We start from the raw sequence: 16,530 nt of genomic DNA, 5'->3' as shown, positions 1-16,530 counted from the left end.
CCTCCAGGAACCCTACCGGGTATAGAAACGGATGGCTCTGGAGTCTCCTAAGTCATGGCATTTCTCCGGGTCAGTTGCAAAAGGGAATTGCAGGCGACAGCAGCGTACTGAGCAGTGCAGGGAGAGCACCTCACGGTGATCACAGTGATGCGGTTTATCCGCATACGATAGAGAAGGGAAGAGACACAGAGTTTAAGTAAATTGACCAAGGTCAACAGCTGGTGAGCGCGCAGCCAGGGTTGAAACCGGGATTCAGACTCGGTGTGCTTGCTGCCCGCTGGAGGGGTGCCAAGGTTTCGGGATCATCTGTCCCTTTGCGTCCCTGGGCCGAGGGTTCCCCACGTGGATGATCCCGCGGGCCCTTCCCGCTCTGACACCCGGGTCTGGCTCCACCCTCCGCCGGCCCGCAGCTCAGCCCAGGGCCTCTCCATGTCGTCGATGGCAGGCTCCCCGCTGTGGCCCCGCGCCCGCCTCCCCGGCCGCTGCCTTCCCGCAGAGCGCGCGCCGCGGGGCACCTGTCCCGGCCGCCTCTCGGCGCCGCCCCGCGCTCGCGGCAGAGCCCTGGCGCCCTGGGCGGGACGGCGGCACGGGCGCCTCCGGGACTGCGCCCCCGGGCGGCTGCGGGCCGGCGGCTGGGGGGCGCTGCAAAGGGCGGTCGGGGGGCGCTGCAGAGGGCGGCGGGGCGCCTGCAAGGCCCGCGGCCGGGGGGCGCTGCAGAGGGCGGCGCGGTGGGAGCGCCTCCAGGGCCGGCAGGCTGGGGGCGCTGCAGAGGGAAGCGGGGCGCGGCAGGGGCGCCTGCAGGGCGGGCGGCCGGGGGGCGCTGCAGAGGGAAGCGGGGCGCGGCAGGGGCGCCTCCAGGGCGGGCGGCCGGGGGGCGCTGCACAGGGAAGCGGGGCGCGGCGGGGGCGCCTCCAGGGCCGGCGGCAAGGGGCGCGGGCGCTGCCGGAAGCTGGGCGGGGCGCCCGCCGGGATGCGGTGAAGGGCAGGCGGCGCGGCGGCGGCGATGAGTGCCTCTGCGGCCACCGGGGTGTTCGTGCTGTCCCTCTCGGCCATCCCGGTCACCTACGTCTTCGACCACCTGGCGGCCCAGCACGAGTGAGTGGGCGCGCGGCGGGGGCGGCGGCTCGGGGCGGCGGCAGCGGTGGGAGGGGCGGCGGGAGCCCCACAACTTTTCCGATGGGGCTCGAGCAGCGGCTGCGGGGCAGCGGTTCGCCGGCTCCGGGGGCGCCCCGGGCCCGGCCAGCGCGGGAGGCGCCCGGAGGTCGCAGGGGCCAGAGGCCTCGCTCAGCCTGGCATCCTTGACATGCGGCGCAATTCCGGGGCCAAGTGCCGGGCGCCCGCACCGTGCCAGGTGTCCCGGGTTACAGCGGTCAATAAGGCGATGCCCCTGCCCTTGAGGAGCGCAGGGGCAGGGTCGGGGGCGGTACAGACACCCACAGCCAAGAGTGTGGCCATGTTATCTCGGGTCGTGCCTTGTTCGTTTCGCATTTCGCAGGAACGTTTCCATGTATGGACACTCACACGCTTATCGTTTCTTATTAATTTTAGAAACTGTTGTGAATGACTAGCAGAAATAGCGCTGAGCCAACAGGCAAAGACCTGGGTTGTAGGCCCGGCTTTGGCACTAACGGTGTGGCCTGGCCTCAGTTTTCTGGTCTGTCTAATGGCCTCTATTTGCATCCTATTGCCAGGATCCAAAGACACTCCGGAGGGGCTCAGTGTGGGATGGGGAACCGGAGGCGAGGCAGCGCAGTTCAGCGCTAAGGAAATGGGTGGGGCTGATGGAGGCCCATATGGGTTTGGTTGGAAGACCTGCCTGTCCTCAGTGAGGGATCCCTGGCTAGACAGCCCCGCACCGGGCCGTGGCCGCCGCCCCGGCAGTGGAGAGGTGCCAGGCTCAGTGCCTGCGGGTGTTCCTTGCCGCCTGTGGGGGGAGGAAGTAACCTCTTATGTTTCCCACAGCAGTTGGTACTAAGGAAGTTGCATCAGTGTGTACGCTGCAAACCCCCCAGACCTCGGGCTGCGGGGGAAACGTCTGCCTGCAGGGCGGGGGCTTCCTCCTCTCCGCTGCCCTGGGGCCACCACTTGCTGCATGCCTCGTCCAGACGCCCCCCCTCCATACTGAGCGCTCCCTGGGCATAGGCAGGGTCTGCCCTCGGTCTGACCCAGTCTTGGGGCACAACTACCAGAAGAAGCAGCTCTGGGCAATGAATGTGACAGGTCTGTGGATATAGTGCCTGGGGGACCCACACTCCTAAAATGGCACTAGGGACAGCTCAGCAAGTATTATGGAGTCCCTACTGTGTGCTTGGCACTGCTCCAAGTGCCGCAGCCGTAGCCATGAACAAGCCAGAAAGGGCCGGAGAGTCGACATGAGAGTGACTGGGAAGGGGACTGGTGGTCAGGGAAGGCTTCTTGGAGGAGGTGACACTTGAGCTGCAGGAGGTGACCACAGGAAGATCTGGGGACAGAGCTTTCCAGGTAGCAGTGGGGCAGGAAGTACTGGCGGGAGAGGGATGTGGCTGGGCGGGGGTGGGGAGATTCTGGAGAGGGAGCAGTGTGGCTGGCAGAGGGGTTGCATGGCGGGGTGAGGATTCGAGGGTGACTCTGAGGTTTTGGCCTCAGCCACCCATATAATGGTGATGGCACTTACGGAGGACATGCTGGATTATGTCTGGCCGTGCATATTGAGCAGATTGCTAAGCCCTATAGAGTTTTGAATAATTGGTTCCAACCCTTCCTCCCATCCTCCTGCACATAAAATCCCAGGGGCCTCTGACTCCTCGCTCTTCTTTCTCTGCTCCCCCTGCCACTGTCCTGTTCCCCATAAGTCCCCTGGCTAGGCTAGCATCACTTCTCTCCTCCTGGTTTCCCCTGGCCAGGCCCTCTCTGGCCAGGACCATGACAAAGCCTCCCCTGGGGTTCCCCTGCCCCAGCGCCCCGCGTCCACCGTACTAGTGCTGCAGCCCACGGGAGTGTCCTGTGCCCCTCACTCACTGAGTAACTTTCCCGCCTCCTTGCTGTTGCTCCTGCTGTCCCCTCTGGCTGGATGCCTTCCTCCCTGTAGCTGACCGTTGCAGCCACACCTGGACGTTATGGCCCCGGAGTAAAATGCCGCGTCTTCCCTTTCCAACCCTCCCAACCCTGGGAGTGTGGTCGCTCCCTCCTCTCAGCCCCCTTGGCTTGCGCCTTTCCCGTGAGCGTTGCTGTCCTGTGGTCAGAACTTGCCTCCCAGGCCGCAGCTCACCTCGGTACCGTCCTGCCCAGCACGGGGCCTGGTGCGTGGCAGGCCTTCTGTTAGGTTTGAAGCCGCTGGAATTAGTTGAATTAGTGGAGGCTTCCTTCCTACTAGACCTTGTATGAAAACCTGAAAAACAGAAAAAGCCAGTGAGGTTGAGGCGTCAGGAAAGGGTTGGGATCTCCCTCTCTCTCTCTCCTTCTCTCTCTCTCTCTCTCTCTCTCTCTCTCACACACACACACACACACACACACACACACGTCCCCTCTCAGCAGGCGTCTGTTCATGGAAGGGCATCAGGAACAACACCCACGCCCCCAGCCCAAGACTAGCAGCACTTACCCATCGCCCCCCACCTAGAAGTCCCTGCCGCGTCCCTTTCTCCCTGTTCTGAGCAGGTCCTGCATCTGGCTGTCGCCAGGAGACAGAGACGATCCGCTGCCCCAGTTTCTCTTCATTCTTTGCTCCCCCACTAGACGTGGAGAGCGTGAGAGGACGCCGTGAACCAGTTTGCGCTGCTCTCTCCTGCTCCAGAAGATCACCATCTGTGTGATCCTGCTGGCTGTGAGCCCCAGGCCTTGGTAGGAGCAGGGATGGGGGTGTCTCCTGGCCACCACCTACCACAGGCTGTTTGTGACTAAAATGCCTGTCAGCTTAGCCAGCACACCTAATCTCTTCCCTCTTCACCTTCATCGTCCTGGAGGATGCTCCAGCCCAGCATCCTGTCCCTGATGCACGTCAGCTTTCTCTACTATCCTTTCCTCCTTTGGCTCCTCTCTACAGGAGGAGCCTGGAGCATCCATTGATGTGCACCACTAGAAACCTCCTATTTCAGTTGTTACCTGGACACTGACACTGTCATCCTCATTCTTATCATAGAACTGTGTCTTCCATCCATCCATCCATCCAGCCAGCCAGTATCCACCCATTCTTTCACCATCTACCGTCCATCATCCATCTATCCAGCTATCCATCCATCCATCCATCCATCCGTCCATTGCATCATCCATCCATTCATTCACCATCCACCATCCATCTACCATCCATCCTCATTTTTTTCTCCTTGCTTCCTCTCTCCCTCCTTCCCTCCTTCCCCCATGTATCAATTCTTATACACCTTAGCAGAGGTCCTCAGGCAGACTTTCTGCATCATACTTATCCAGCTATCTTGAAAGGAGTTGCATATTTCCATGCCCCGTCCTTGAAGTATTCTCATTCTGTAGGTCTAGGGTGGCATTTGGAAATCTGGGTGCTGCTGATGCCCAGAGCCCACTTCGTGACTCTCTGCGGGGCCTGGGGCCAGCTGCTGGGCATACTGCTTTCCTGCACCTGTGGCCAGTTTCCTTGGGGCCTGTCTGCATGCAGGTTGGATGGATCACTTCCCGACTGACCCCTCTGACACTGGGGAGAGATTTCTGACTGTGCCTGGCACCCACTGCAGCTGCAGGTGTGTGGCCAGCCTGGGTTTGTCCCTCAGCTATGGGTAGGTGTTGGTGGGCCCTGGAACCTGTGACTGAGGAGGGTGTTTCCAGAAGTCCCAGGGGCATATGGCGAAGGTTATGGGAGAGTCCTCGTGTCAGCTGTGGTTGCGAGCAGGGTGCTGGTGAGGAGAGGTGCTGGCAGCCGCTCTCAAGGGCTGCTGAGGACTCTGGTGTGGTCCCTCGGAGAGCGCCAGGCGCTGCTTTGTCAAGCGCTGGAAGCCCCATTGGTGCTGGAAGTGTGAGCGGGAGAGTGTCTCTGTAGGACTTGAGGGGACCCGCTGGGTGAGAGAGCTCAGAACTCCCTGAGATAGGTCCCCCATGAGCACAGGTACCTCTCTTGTTCATCCATGGTGCCGGGCACATAGGGGTGTGTAATCTATTTTTTCTTTGATGTGCTTTTTACTTAATAAACAGGAGACTAAAATGACATGACTTTTCTAGGGCTCACAGGTGGGCAGTGACAGAGTAGAATCTGGATGCTAGAATCCCGGTCTCTTGACTCCTAACTCCTCCAGGCTTCAGGCCCTGGTGCTGCCCCCCTGGGGAGGGGCCTTGGCCCCTGGTCTCCTTGGTGCCACGCCCTCTCCCAGGAGAAGATCTGGGCTGTGCCCCATGGAGCCGGGCCTCGGTTTCCCGGCTTTGGGATTGGATGCTGTTGGTGAGCGGCTGGCTTCATGCTGGCCTCAGGTATGGACCACACTCTTCCCCTCCTTGGACATCCTCACCCTCTGGCCCCTTTGATTATACACGTGACCCTTCTTCCTTGTCCCCATGGAAGTTGTGTGTACTTGTTCCCTGGGGATCAGCCTGTGGGTTTCCAGCTGGCCCTGACAGAGGTCGCAGATCAGTGGTTAGGCCTGTCAGCCAGCAGGGACCAGGGGCTGGAGGACCACAGGCAGCGGCCATGTTAGGGGCAGACTAGGGTTGGGCAGAGGGCGCTCGGACACACCGTCTGTGCACAGTCACAACAGTGAGGCCCTGGTGAACTGGTCCCTGAAATTCCCAGGAGTGGCCCGCAGTGCTGCAGGTCAACGTCATGAACTCCGCGGGCTGGAGCCGCGGGCAGAGGCGGGCGGGTGAATGCTGGCAACAGCCAGGAAACTGGCACCGAGGCGTTTATTTGGATAAGTGACTGCCTCCCTGTTCTGGTCGTTGCAGTTCCTGGACGATGGTGGGGGTTGCTGCCCTCATCCTGCTCCTGGTAGCCCTGCTGGCTCGTGTCCTCGTCAAGAGAAAACCTCCCCGGGACCCGCTGTTCTATGGTAGGTCTGCACGGCAGGGGGCCCGCTCGTGTCCGCTTCCCGGCACAGCACGTGGCCGCCCCCCTCCTTCCGCCAGCTGTGGGTGCTCGAGCCCGCAGGGAGAGTGGCTGGAGTATTCCAGGACGGCGTGGCCCTGCCTCCAGGCCAACACCTCCCCCGGCTGTGGCTCCACTCTCTCCCAGCGGGCATCTTGGCGGAAAGTCACAGGCAGGCCCAGGCAGGACACCCCTCCGTCCCCTGCGCCACGCATGCTCTGACCAGTGACCTCAACTCTCGTCCCACCTCCTTCCTGGGCTTCCTGCCTGCAGCCCGCTGCGCGCGGCCCCCTCCACCTGGCATGGAACTTAGCCGTACGGTGCCTCAGTCTGCGCATTTGTGTAACGCGGAAAATAGTAATACTTACCACGGAGGGTTGGTGCCGGCATTAAATAAGATCCTATTTGTAAAGGGCTTAGAACAGTGCCTGGCAAATACACACGTACTTTAAAGGAAGGAAAGCACCAGTGATGGAGCACGTGCTGTGTACTCGGTACGGCCCTGAGCACGCTACCAGTTTTATTTTATTTAATTCTTACAACAAATTACAGATGAAGACGCTGGCTCAGAGATGCTAAGAAACACAGTCAGGGTGACGTGGTTAGAGAGAGGCTGTGCCCGAGGCCTGGGCACTCTGTGCTGGGCCTCCTCACGCAGAGCTGCCTCCGAGCGGGGACTCTGGGCCTCTTATTCCTTTAGCCCCTGCTCAGTCGTGGGACACATCACAGCCCCTGGTCCCAGTGTCCTAGGCAACCAACGTTTCTTTTCTGTTCTTTTTCTGGCTTTATTGAGATATAATTGACATACCCATCGTCTGAGTTTAAAGTGTACACTGTGATGGTTTGATACACGTCTACGTTGTGAAGCGATTACCGCAGTGCCGTTATTCACTTAAGGCCCTTCGCCTCACATAATTACCATTTTTTTTTTGTGCGTGTGCTGAGAACATTTAAGATTTGCCCTCTTAGCAACTTTGAAGTGTGCAGTTGTTTGTCACCTGCGGTCAAGTCAGCTCCGACTCCTGGCGACCCCGTGGATGAGCGATGACCACAGGGTCCCGTCCTCAGCAGCCCTGCTCACCTCTGCAGACTCGTGCCTGGGGCCTCCTTTTGGGGTCAATCCATCTCAAATTTGGTCTTCCTCTCTTCCTGCTGCCTCTGCTTTTCCCAGCATTATTGTCTTTTCCGAGGAATCCTGCCTTCTGGTGATGCGCACGCAGTAGGACAGCCTTGGTTTTATCCTCTTTGCCTCCTTCGATAGTTCGAGCTTAATTTTCTCTTCATTTGCCCACTTGTTCGTATCCAGAGAGCGCTACCCCAACGCCGTATTTCAGACGAGTCCATTTTTTCCCATCAGCCTCTTCACTGTCCAGCTTTCGGACCTGTGCCTAGTCACTGGGAACACGAGGCTGTGGGTCATCTTGGCCTTAGTCTCTAATGACCCTTCCTTACACCTGATCGTCTTTCCTAATTCTTTCATTGCTGCCCCTCCGAGTCTCAGTCCTTTCTCGACTTCTTGGCTGCGGTCTCCATTTGAACTGGCGACTGAACCAAGGCAAGCAAAATCTCTAACAATTTCCGTGTCTTCACTGTCCATGTGAAAGTTGTGTAGTTCTGCTGTGGTCACGATTTTATCTTCTCGATGCTCAAATGCAGTCTGGCTTTGCCACTTCCTTCTGTCACTTTCCTAGAAAGTCATTTCAAGTCATTGCCGCTTTCTGCCGGTAACACGGTGGCCTCTGCCTATCTTAGATTGTTGATATTTCTTCCATCACTTTCAGTGCTTCCTCTGAGTCTCGGCCAGTCTTTCGTGGGAGATGTTCTGGATACAGATGAGACAGAGAGGGAGATAGAATGTCCCCGTGTCTCACACCTTGTGTGCTCCTCACATTCCATGTTCCAATTGTGTGTGTGTGGTACAGCATTGGCACACGCACTTTCCTTTCACTTTTGTGCACTTCAGCCACTGGACGTCCCTCCGGCTTTAGCTGTGTCATTGGCCGCAGTGCTATTTGTACGGGTTCTCTGCTCCTCCCCCATAACTGAGTGCCTTCTGACCTGGGGGAGGGTCTCATCTTCCAGCACTGTCTCATGTTTCATTTTGCACTGTCTCATCATAGGGTTTTCAAAGTAAAAAAAGTTTAAAAGAAAGAGAAAAAGGAAAATGCAGCGGTGGCTAACATTGCCTTCTGCTGCGCGGTGTGTGGGTCCAAACCACATGTGCTCGGGTCCGGGGTGTCACAATCACCAAAGATGTCCGAGTGTAGATGCCCCTGTGGGTGAGTATACGACACAGTATTGTTCCTGGAGTCGCCATGCTGTGTGTTAGATCCCAGAACTTATTCATCTTATAACTGGAGGTTTCTACCCTTTGACCAACATCTCCCCATTTCCCCCACCCCCCAGGCCCTGGCAACCACCCATCTACTGTTACAATGAGTTCAGCTCTTTTAGCTTCCATATAAACGAGATCATATGGTATTCGTCTTTCTTTGTCTGAATGATTTCCCTTAGCATACTGACCTTGAGATCCATCCATGTTGTCACAAATGGCAGGATTTCCTTCTTCTTCTTTTTTTGAGGCAGATTAGCCCTGAGCTAGCATCTGCTGCCAATACTCCTCTTTTTGCTGAGGAAGACTGGCCCTGAGCTAACATCCATGCCCATCCTCTTCTATTTTATGTGGGAGCCTGCCATAGCAGGGCTTGACAAGCGGTGCGTAGGTCCACATCTGGGATCTGAACTGGCAAACCCCGGGCCACTGAAGCGGAATGTGGGAACTTAACCACTGAGCCTCCAGCCAGCCCCCAATTTCCTTCTTTTTTAATGGCTGAAAATATATATATATATATACCACAACGTCTTTATCCATTCATCTGGTGATGGACACTTAGGTTGTTCCCACATCTTGGCTATAAACATTTCTTTTCTTGCTCACAGTCTGCAGGTGGCTGGGCCACTCTGCTTCAGGCTGTGGGTTGGATTCACTGCTCTCCCATGTGTCTCCTTGTTCTGGGACCAGCAGCTCCCTGGGCATGCCCTTCTGGTGGCAGATACAGAGCACAGGAAGGGGGAGCGGAAAAAGAGCGAGGCCACTTAAGGCCTTGACTTGGAGCTGGCCACTGTCACTTCCACCCACATTCCACTGGCCACAGGGAGTCATGTGGCTGAGCCTATTCTCAATGGTGTGGGGACTATTCTCTATTTGTGGATTTGGCAAAGGCAGGGAGGGAAGGAAGAATTCTGATTTCTCTCAATTTGCATATAAAACACTCTGAAGCTTAGTGAGATGATGTAACTTGCCTCAGGCTTCACAGCCAGTCAGTGTTCAAGGCCCGTGTCCTTTTCCCCCCACTCCTCTGCCTTTGATCCGGCCCGCCCTTCTCTCCAGACTGGTCTCCCGCTGCTCACTTCCTCCCCGCTCCATGGAGCCCACGCTTAGCTTAGCGGCACTCCCAGCTCCTCAGCGTTGGGCTCCGACACCCGCAGCCCTCTGTCCTCATCTCTGTCCCGGCCTTCAGCAGCCTGCAGTCTCAAGGTCAGACCCTAGGCCGGACTCCGGCCCATGGGAAGGCAGAGACTGTCTCTGTTGTCTCTGACCCAGCATCTGACACTCCTGTTGGTGTCAGCAACTGTTGGTAGGGTGATCATGCTGAATGATCGTGTGCTGAACGCTCCCTTTCCTGGGAGACGTGATGGCTGATCTCCTGATGGCTGGTCGCTATCAGATCTGGGCCAAGGTGTGCATGGGGGCATGGGGAGACGGTCCGAGGGAACAGGTACCTGGACCTTCTACTGTTTTGGGGAAAATGTAAACACTGGAGTCCTGGCTGCAGGCTCTGGGCGAGGCCAGCTTCTCTTCTCGGTGAATTCACCTTCCCCACTCTCCTCTCATTTCTCTTGTTCACAGCTTTTCTTATATTTAGCATCAGATTTGTCTACTGTCCAAGACCATCACATAAGTTAATACACTGATTTGTTACAACTTGAAAATGCAGCTTTATTGATAAACTAACATGCACTAAATTTGACCACTCACTGTTTAAAAGATATCATTCCTTAGCTATTTTTTGCCGGTGGTTTTAAGCCCATTTAAGAGGTCCTCACATCCTCAGTAAGATTCTCTGAGATGCTATGGCTTTCCTTCTTTAATATCCAGTTGTACCATCTCCTGTCCTCTTTTTAAAACCACTGGCCTTTCTTCTTAAAGCCGTTGTCGCTTGCCCGTCAGCCACCGTCTGTCTTTAGGATCCCCAGCATTTCTCCAAACACGTTGGAGACACTGTGAGTCGGCCTGCGTGGTAATGGCTGAGATGCATTCTCTTTTCTGAGTCCTTATTCTAAACCTGGGGTCACCTCTGTGCTCCCTTGGCCACTGGTTCCTGGTTTTGTTCCCACCATCCAGGTGGCATGCGGGTGTGGCCCTGGGCAGCCACTTGGAGGGGAGTGGAGGATGGGAGGGGGCGGCCTGCCAGAATCCTCTGGGACAGAGTTAGCGGGTGAGTTTTGCATTCTGTGCCCCCCGGCAGGTGTCCCCTCGGTGAGACCCCTGAGGCAGCGACGGGGCGATGTGTGACACAGGCAGAGGTCCCGCTGTGTGTGCAGGACGTGCATTCTGTGGGTCCCTGTTGACTGTCCACGGCATCTTCTGGGAACTGTTAAAAGCAATGAATTATTGTTGCGATGCTGAGCTCTTCGTCCTCGTCCCCGAGCTGCGGTGTTTCAACTGCTGTTTTCTTTGCTCCAGTGTATGCGGTGTTTGGATTTACCAGCGTGGTGAACCTCATCATAGGACTGGAGCAGGACGGCATCATCGACGGGTTTGTGACACACTACCTGAGAGAGGTACGGGGCGCTTACCCATGGGGAGCCTCACGCAGAGGGCCAGCCACCCTGGCCGCGTGGCTCAGATGAAATCCTTTCCCGTAGGGTGAACAGGTGCCATACTTGGTGTTCCCTCCCCTGCCGGAGACACAGGCCGTCTCTTCATGTGCAAAGTGAAGCGGGAGGTTAGGGATAGATGGCAGGAGGCAATTCTCAAAGTTCAGTCTTACAACTCCTCCCTCACCCCTGACCCCCTTCCTTTCTCCTTTACTTGTGTTTAATATAAATGAGGTACTTTAAAAGAATTTTGTATCTGTTATTATTAAACATCACTGTATCTGAAGCTCAAGTCAGTCTTACATGTGTAAAGTACCAAATGCTGAGGCAGTTAATGAAGCCATTTGATTGTGATGACCGCACCCCCATCTCAGCATGACAGAGCTACCCGGTGCCCCGGAAAGTTCGTCCGATTTTCTTATTTTATGGTGTGATGAATCCAGCCCCAGAGAGGTTAAGTAACTTACTAAAGGTCACAGAGGAAATAAGGAGCAGAGCTGAAAGTGTAGTCTTCGTCTGTGTTTCAAATCATGGGGAGCTTCGTGTGCAAGCTAAGGGAGTTTGGGTTTTATCCCCTATGTGAGGAGATTTTGAGTCAGGGAACAATGCAGGCAGCCCCGGGAAGGATGGCCTTGAAGGGAAGGTCAAGGCCATGAACTGGGACACCAGGGGGTCAGAGGCTTTTGCAGGGCTAGCCAGGGCAGGACGATGGCCCGGATGGAGGCCGGGCACGGGCAGGAGGGAGGAGGGACACACTTCAGAGAATTTGAGCAGCTGGAAGGAGCTGGACTCCGGGTGAGGCGGGGGTGACGGGAAGAGGAAGGTCCAGGTGACGTCGTGCGTCCTGCTTTTGGAGGAATGCTGGTGCTATGACACCAGAAAGGGACGAGGGGGGACGTCAGTGCCACGGGCATTTGTCAAAGAAGACTCGGGGGTCCTAAGGCCTGCTTCCTCCCTCAGGGAGCGGTCTAAGGTGGCAGGGGGATGGCAGTGTCCCAGGCGTGGTGACGGAGACTCCCGAGGCGTGGAGTGCACAGAGGAAGGACAGACCGGGAGCGGTCAGGGGAGGCCCCACCGAGCGGGTGCCACTGCTGTGGCATTTTTTTAGAATGGCAATGGCAGGGATGATAAATGTCTTCCAGATAGACTGGGGAGGGGAGCGCATCCCAAGGAGAGGGCACAGCTTGGGCAAAGGACTGGAGATGAGAAATAGCGTTGTGTCTCCCCACTGCCAACTGGGGCACAGGTTTGCAAGGATGCTGCTGTGTTCATTGAGGGGCATGTGGGGTTTTGGGCGGTCAGGGACATCCTGACAGATGTCCCAGCTGGCAGAGCTTGGCAGGCCTCGAGCTCTGAGGAGGGTTCCTGGCGGAGAGATTTGGGGCTGCCTGAGTAAAGTTGGTACCTGCAGGTCTGAGAGGAGAGGAGCTTGCCCAGGAGAAGGGGGAGAGGGGAGAGGGCCGAGGGGAGAACTTCGGAGACCGCGGCAGAAGAAGAGGAGCCTCTGAAGTGACTGTGGGGGCAGCCAAGAGGCGGAGGGGACCCAGAGAGCAGGGGCTACTGTGTGCAGAGGGGCGGGCTTCCGGGACGCCGAGCTGGGGAGAGTGGCGAGCTGGGAGGCAGACAGGACAGGAGAAGGGGCCTGGGGGGTGACCGTGGGGAGGTCTGCAGGGCCAGGCGCTGGGGACCGGCTGCCAGATGGAGGCGGTGGGGCCTGGTCCTGCAGGCGGCAAGAAGCTGTGGGCGCTTTCTGAGCAGAAGAGCGACATGGTAAGAGCAGGGCCTGCTGAGTCTGCACGGGGCAGCTGGAGCGTGGGGCGTGGAAGGAGAGGGGAGACGGAGGGAGACTGGGGATGGTCCAGGGGGCACTGAGGGCCTGGACTAGGCCGTGATGCAGAGGGAGGATTGCTGGGGTGATGTGATGGGGATAAAATTGACAGGAGTTGCCAATGGACTGCTTAGAAGAATGAGGAATAAAAAAGACCCCATAGTCTTTGGCCCGGGTCAGCTGAGCGGTGTGGCCGTTAATTTTGAGAGGCCTGATGGGCTTGGCTGGGGGGAGAAGCTGAGGAGTAAAGGAGTGCTGGGGAGTGTGCAGGACCCACGCACGGGCCACCTGGTTAAAGATGCCACTAAGCCACCAGGAGAGGCCAGTACAGGCTCCAAGAGCCAGGTGTATAGTGTGAATGACTAACCCCGTGGTGTGATCCAGTCACAGCCAGAGAGAAGTGTCAGAGGAAAGACGTGGGCCAGGCACGGGCGGACGCACGCCTTTCGTGTCGCTTCTTCCTCTTCTGTGATTTCATTGATCTGATTTGTGGGGAGAGACGTCAGAGCAGGGGAGCACGGAGCTTCAGAGAGCCCCTCTGGGCTGGTCGATTGATGGGCTGGTCGATTTCCCTGATGTGGAAAGGGCTTCAGGCATCTTAGAAGACTTGTGACGCGAGGCAGGAGAGCACGAAGTGGGAGAAAGAAGAAAGGGAAACGAGGCGGAGCCAGAGTGACACTAAAAACCCAAGCAGAGGAAGATTCGCTCTGATCTAACATCTGTGCCAATCTTCCTCTATTTTGTATACGGGACGCCGCCCCAGGGTGGCTGATGAGCAGTCTGTAGGTCTGCGCCCAGGATCCGAACCCTGGGCCACTGAAGTGGAGCATGCCGGACTTGACCACTACGCCACCAGGCCGGCCCCTGGACAGTAATTTCTAGCAGCCACCTGGACAAGGGAAATGTAGTTCATCAGATAGTCTCATGTTCATAAAATTAAAGATTTCTCAGGACAAGTCTGGCTGTTCTTGAGAAGCAGCAGAGCTGTGTAATAGCTGTGTGACCTTAGGAAAGTCTCCTAGCCTCTCGGAGCCTCGATTTCCTCATCTGTAAGATAGAGTCAGTCGCGTCTGTGCCATAGGTTGTGAAGGAGGGGTGGGGTGTGAGGCTCCGAGTGCAGTGCCCGCCCGCCCCTGTGCCGTGGGGGATGGACTGCTTTCCTCCCACTTGGCCCAGGGACCCTCGGGGTCAGCGTGAATTAGGAGGGCCGGCCAGGGGCTCTGGGAGCTGGGTCTTCTCTGGCCAAAGCCACCAGCTTTAGTAGCAGACTGACTCGGCCTCAGTGGGTCTGCCGTGCAGCGGGGGGGCCCAGGACGCCGCCCGCTTTGCACCCCTGTACACACTGTGTAGACCCAGCGCATTAGCGAGCGGCCAGGCGTCCTCTAACTCCTTCCCGCGGAACGGACTCTGGTTTTGGGAGCTCCAGGGTAGTTATATTTTCACGTTCCTACCAGTTGTTTAATTTTAGAGCGTTCAGACTCGTTTCCTTTTAGCAGTCTACACAGGTCATTTCCGCTGTTTTGTTTTACTTGCACCGTCTGGTGTTCTGCGTCGGAGCGTCCGAGTCGTCTGTCAAGCGGTCTTCTTTTTCACGTTCTCCTCAGGGTGAACCGTATCTGAACACCGCGTATGGGCACATGATCTGCTACTGGGACGGCTCTGCGCACTATCTGATGTACCTGGTGATGGTGGCGGCCATCGCGTGGGAGTAAGTCAGCTTGCCCCGTGTGTGTGTGTGTGTGTGTGTGTGCGCGCGCGTGTGCGTGTGTGCGCTTCTGCCGCCTCAGCAGCCCATCAGCGGGTGTGTAAGGCGAACGCGGGTAGAGGCAAATACACCGACAGGTGCACCCGGACAGGAATACGTGCTCGATGGAGACAGGTCAGATGGCTTTATTGTCCTTGCACCACGGCCTTTTGCACACATCCCATTGTGGCTTATCCCCTGCCACAGTGACAGCATGTGCGGACCCCTTAACTTGCTGATTATGTTCAGCACGTCCTGATTCAGAACTTCCATCTCATTTCAGTTCCAAGCTCTCTTTTTCCCCAGCTCACGCGTAGCCCTGAGGCCTGGGGGCCTGCAGTGTGGCTGGGGGATCCGGTCTATCCTTTTGTTCCTCCTCAGCTCACTCTGCAGCCGGCTGCCCTGGGAACATGTGTGTACATACCTGGAGTTGAAGGAAGAGGGGCAGAGTCTTACCTGACAGTTGCTGTTTCCTGGGGATCAGTTCCCTCTAGTATGACATGCTAGGTCTGTCTTGCAGGGCACATGTGTGGGATCAGAGGCTCTCCCATAGGAACCTTTGCATTGTCCCGACCCCTGAAGGCAGCAGTGCTCTCTCTGGCTGCATTTGTGTGACTTCCCTGCCCTGGGGGTCCACCCACAGCTTCTTTCTGCCGGGATCCCTGGGACCCAGGAGGCAGCATCCTTTCAGGACGGCTCAAGCCCAGCTGCCTTCTAGGCCTCCCCTTGGCTCCACGTTAGAGAAAGTCATGCATTCTTGCCCCATACGAGGTTGAACTTCAGCTGGACCAACTGCCTGCCCTCTGACCCCCGACCCCCACCCCCCATCACGAACTCAAGGACAGCTCTGGCTACATTTTGGACTTTTCTAGGCACCAGCCTACCTCTTCACGCATGTTCCCAAGGTCATTTTTGGGAATGCGTGGGCCTGCTTGGAGGCTGCCCAGGGGGCTAGAGTTTCTGTGGCTCTGTTAGCATCCAGCTGAGGAAGACGCCTCTTGTCTGTCCTCCGGTCCACCATCCCGGCCATTGTGAAGGGGCCTCCTGGGAGCTGCTGCACTGGGGCTGGGCAGGAAGCACACAGTATTCTCCACTGGTTTCCCTTCAGAGAGTCTCCTTTTGAATTTCCCATAGCCCCCTGTAGTGGTGGGTTCTCGGGGTCATCAGTGGAAAGAACTTTTTGTCAACATCGCCTCTTTAGAAGATGAGGGGTCCATGTCCAGCGGCTCCTGCAGAACATGAGGAATGTGTCGCTTACTATCCTCATCTTTGGAGCTTTGGCCAAAGTTCTGTGACGCCACGGAAAGTCCATTTAACATCCTGTTGCTCATACTTAGAATGATTTAAAATATGGGTCCGATTTCTTTTCTTCTTTGAACCTTCTTTTTCCTTTCACGTCCTGAGTTTCGTACACAATAGTGAAATGTGGGACTCCTGACAGCGACAAGCACGTTGTAGTTTAAAGATCAGTGTAGCAGGCATAATCCTATATTCCAGAGGACACGCAGAGGGTCTGGTGCGTCACATATGGAAATGAAGTCTGGTCAGCAGTGTTTGATTTCTTATTCTCGATTCAGTAAGTTTCAATTTATGTGCTTTACTAGTTAGAGTAAAGATAGTGTTGTGCACCATCTTTTGCTAACGGTGTTTGAAGACAAGTGCGCTGAGCCGAGATTTTCTCCTTACAGGGAAAGTTACAGAACCATTGGCCTGTATTGGGTCGGGTCTATCATCATGAGCATTGTTGTTTTTGTGCCTGGAAACATTGTAGGTAAGAAACTTCATCTTAAAATGGACTTTCCTTTTCTGAAACGATGGGGATTGTTTTTAAATAGAGGAGCTATTTTGGTTGTGATAGAACCGAGAAATTCCAAGCTTACCCAAAAGCTGTTTTGCAGAATCATTCCTTTTCGCCTCCTTAAGCTCACCTTTTAATAAATGCTTTCGAGCAGTTTTCAGACATGTACTTTGAACAATTAGACAGCCTAATATCAGTGATTCCTGACTTTTAGAAGGATCTAGAGGGGGGTTAAGTATTGTGTTTGTGGCTACATTCCATGT

The 16,530-nt window shown here is 56.2% G+C and overlaps 1 protein-coding gene across 5 annotated transcripts in view; it reads left to right on the top strand.

The window, feature by feature from the left end:
- The first annotated feature begins 777 nt into the window (after positions 1–777).
- Positions 778–16,530, top strand: part of TM6SF1 (transmembrane 6 superfamily member 1) — a 34,994-nt gene continuing 19,241 nt past the window's right edge. For 4 of the 5 annotated variants that reach the window (XM_070570147.1, XM_070570137.1, XM_070570154.1 and 1 more), the window contains exons 1-5: positions 876–1,095; positions 5,878–5,981; positions 10,764–10,861; positions 14,330–14,433; positions 16,158–16,240. In XM_070570147.1, the coding sequence (XP_070426248.1) occupies positions 1,004–1,095; positions 5,878–5,981; positions 10,764–10,861; positions 14,330–14,433; positions 16,158–16,240 (481 nt within the window). In that variant the 5' untranslated portion in view covers positions 876–1,003. Of the gene's footprint in view, positions 1,096–5,877; positions 5,982–10,763; positions 10,862–14,329; positions 14,434–16,157; positions 16,241–16,530 lie in introns of all 5 variants that reach the window. The other variant, XM_070570125.1, reaches the window with a different exon arrangement.

This window comes from Equus przewalskii, chromosome 1 (genome assembly GCF_037783145.1).
Source record: "Equus przewalskii isolate Varuska chromosome 1, EquPr2, whole genome shotgun sequence".
Classification (NCBI taxonomy): Eukaryota; Metazoa; Chordata; class Mammalia; order Perissodactyla; family Equidae; genus Equus; species Equus przewalskii.
This window is presented reverse-complemented; position numbering and strand designations above follow the sequence as displayed.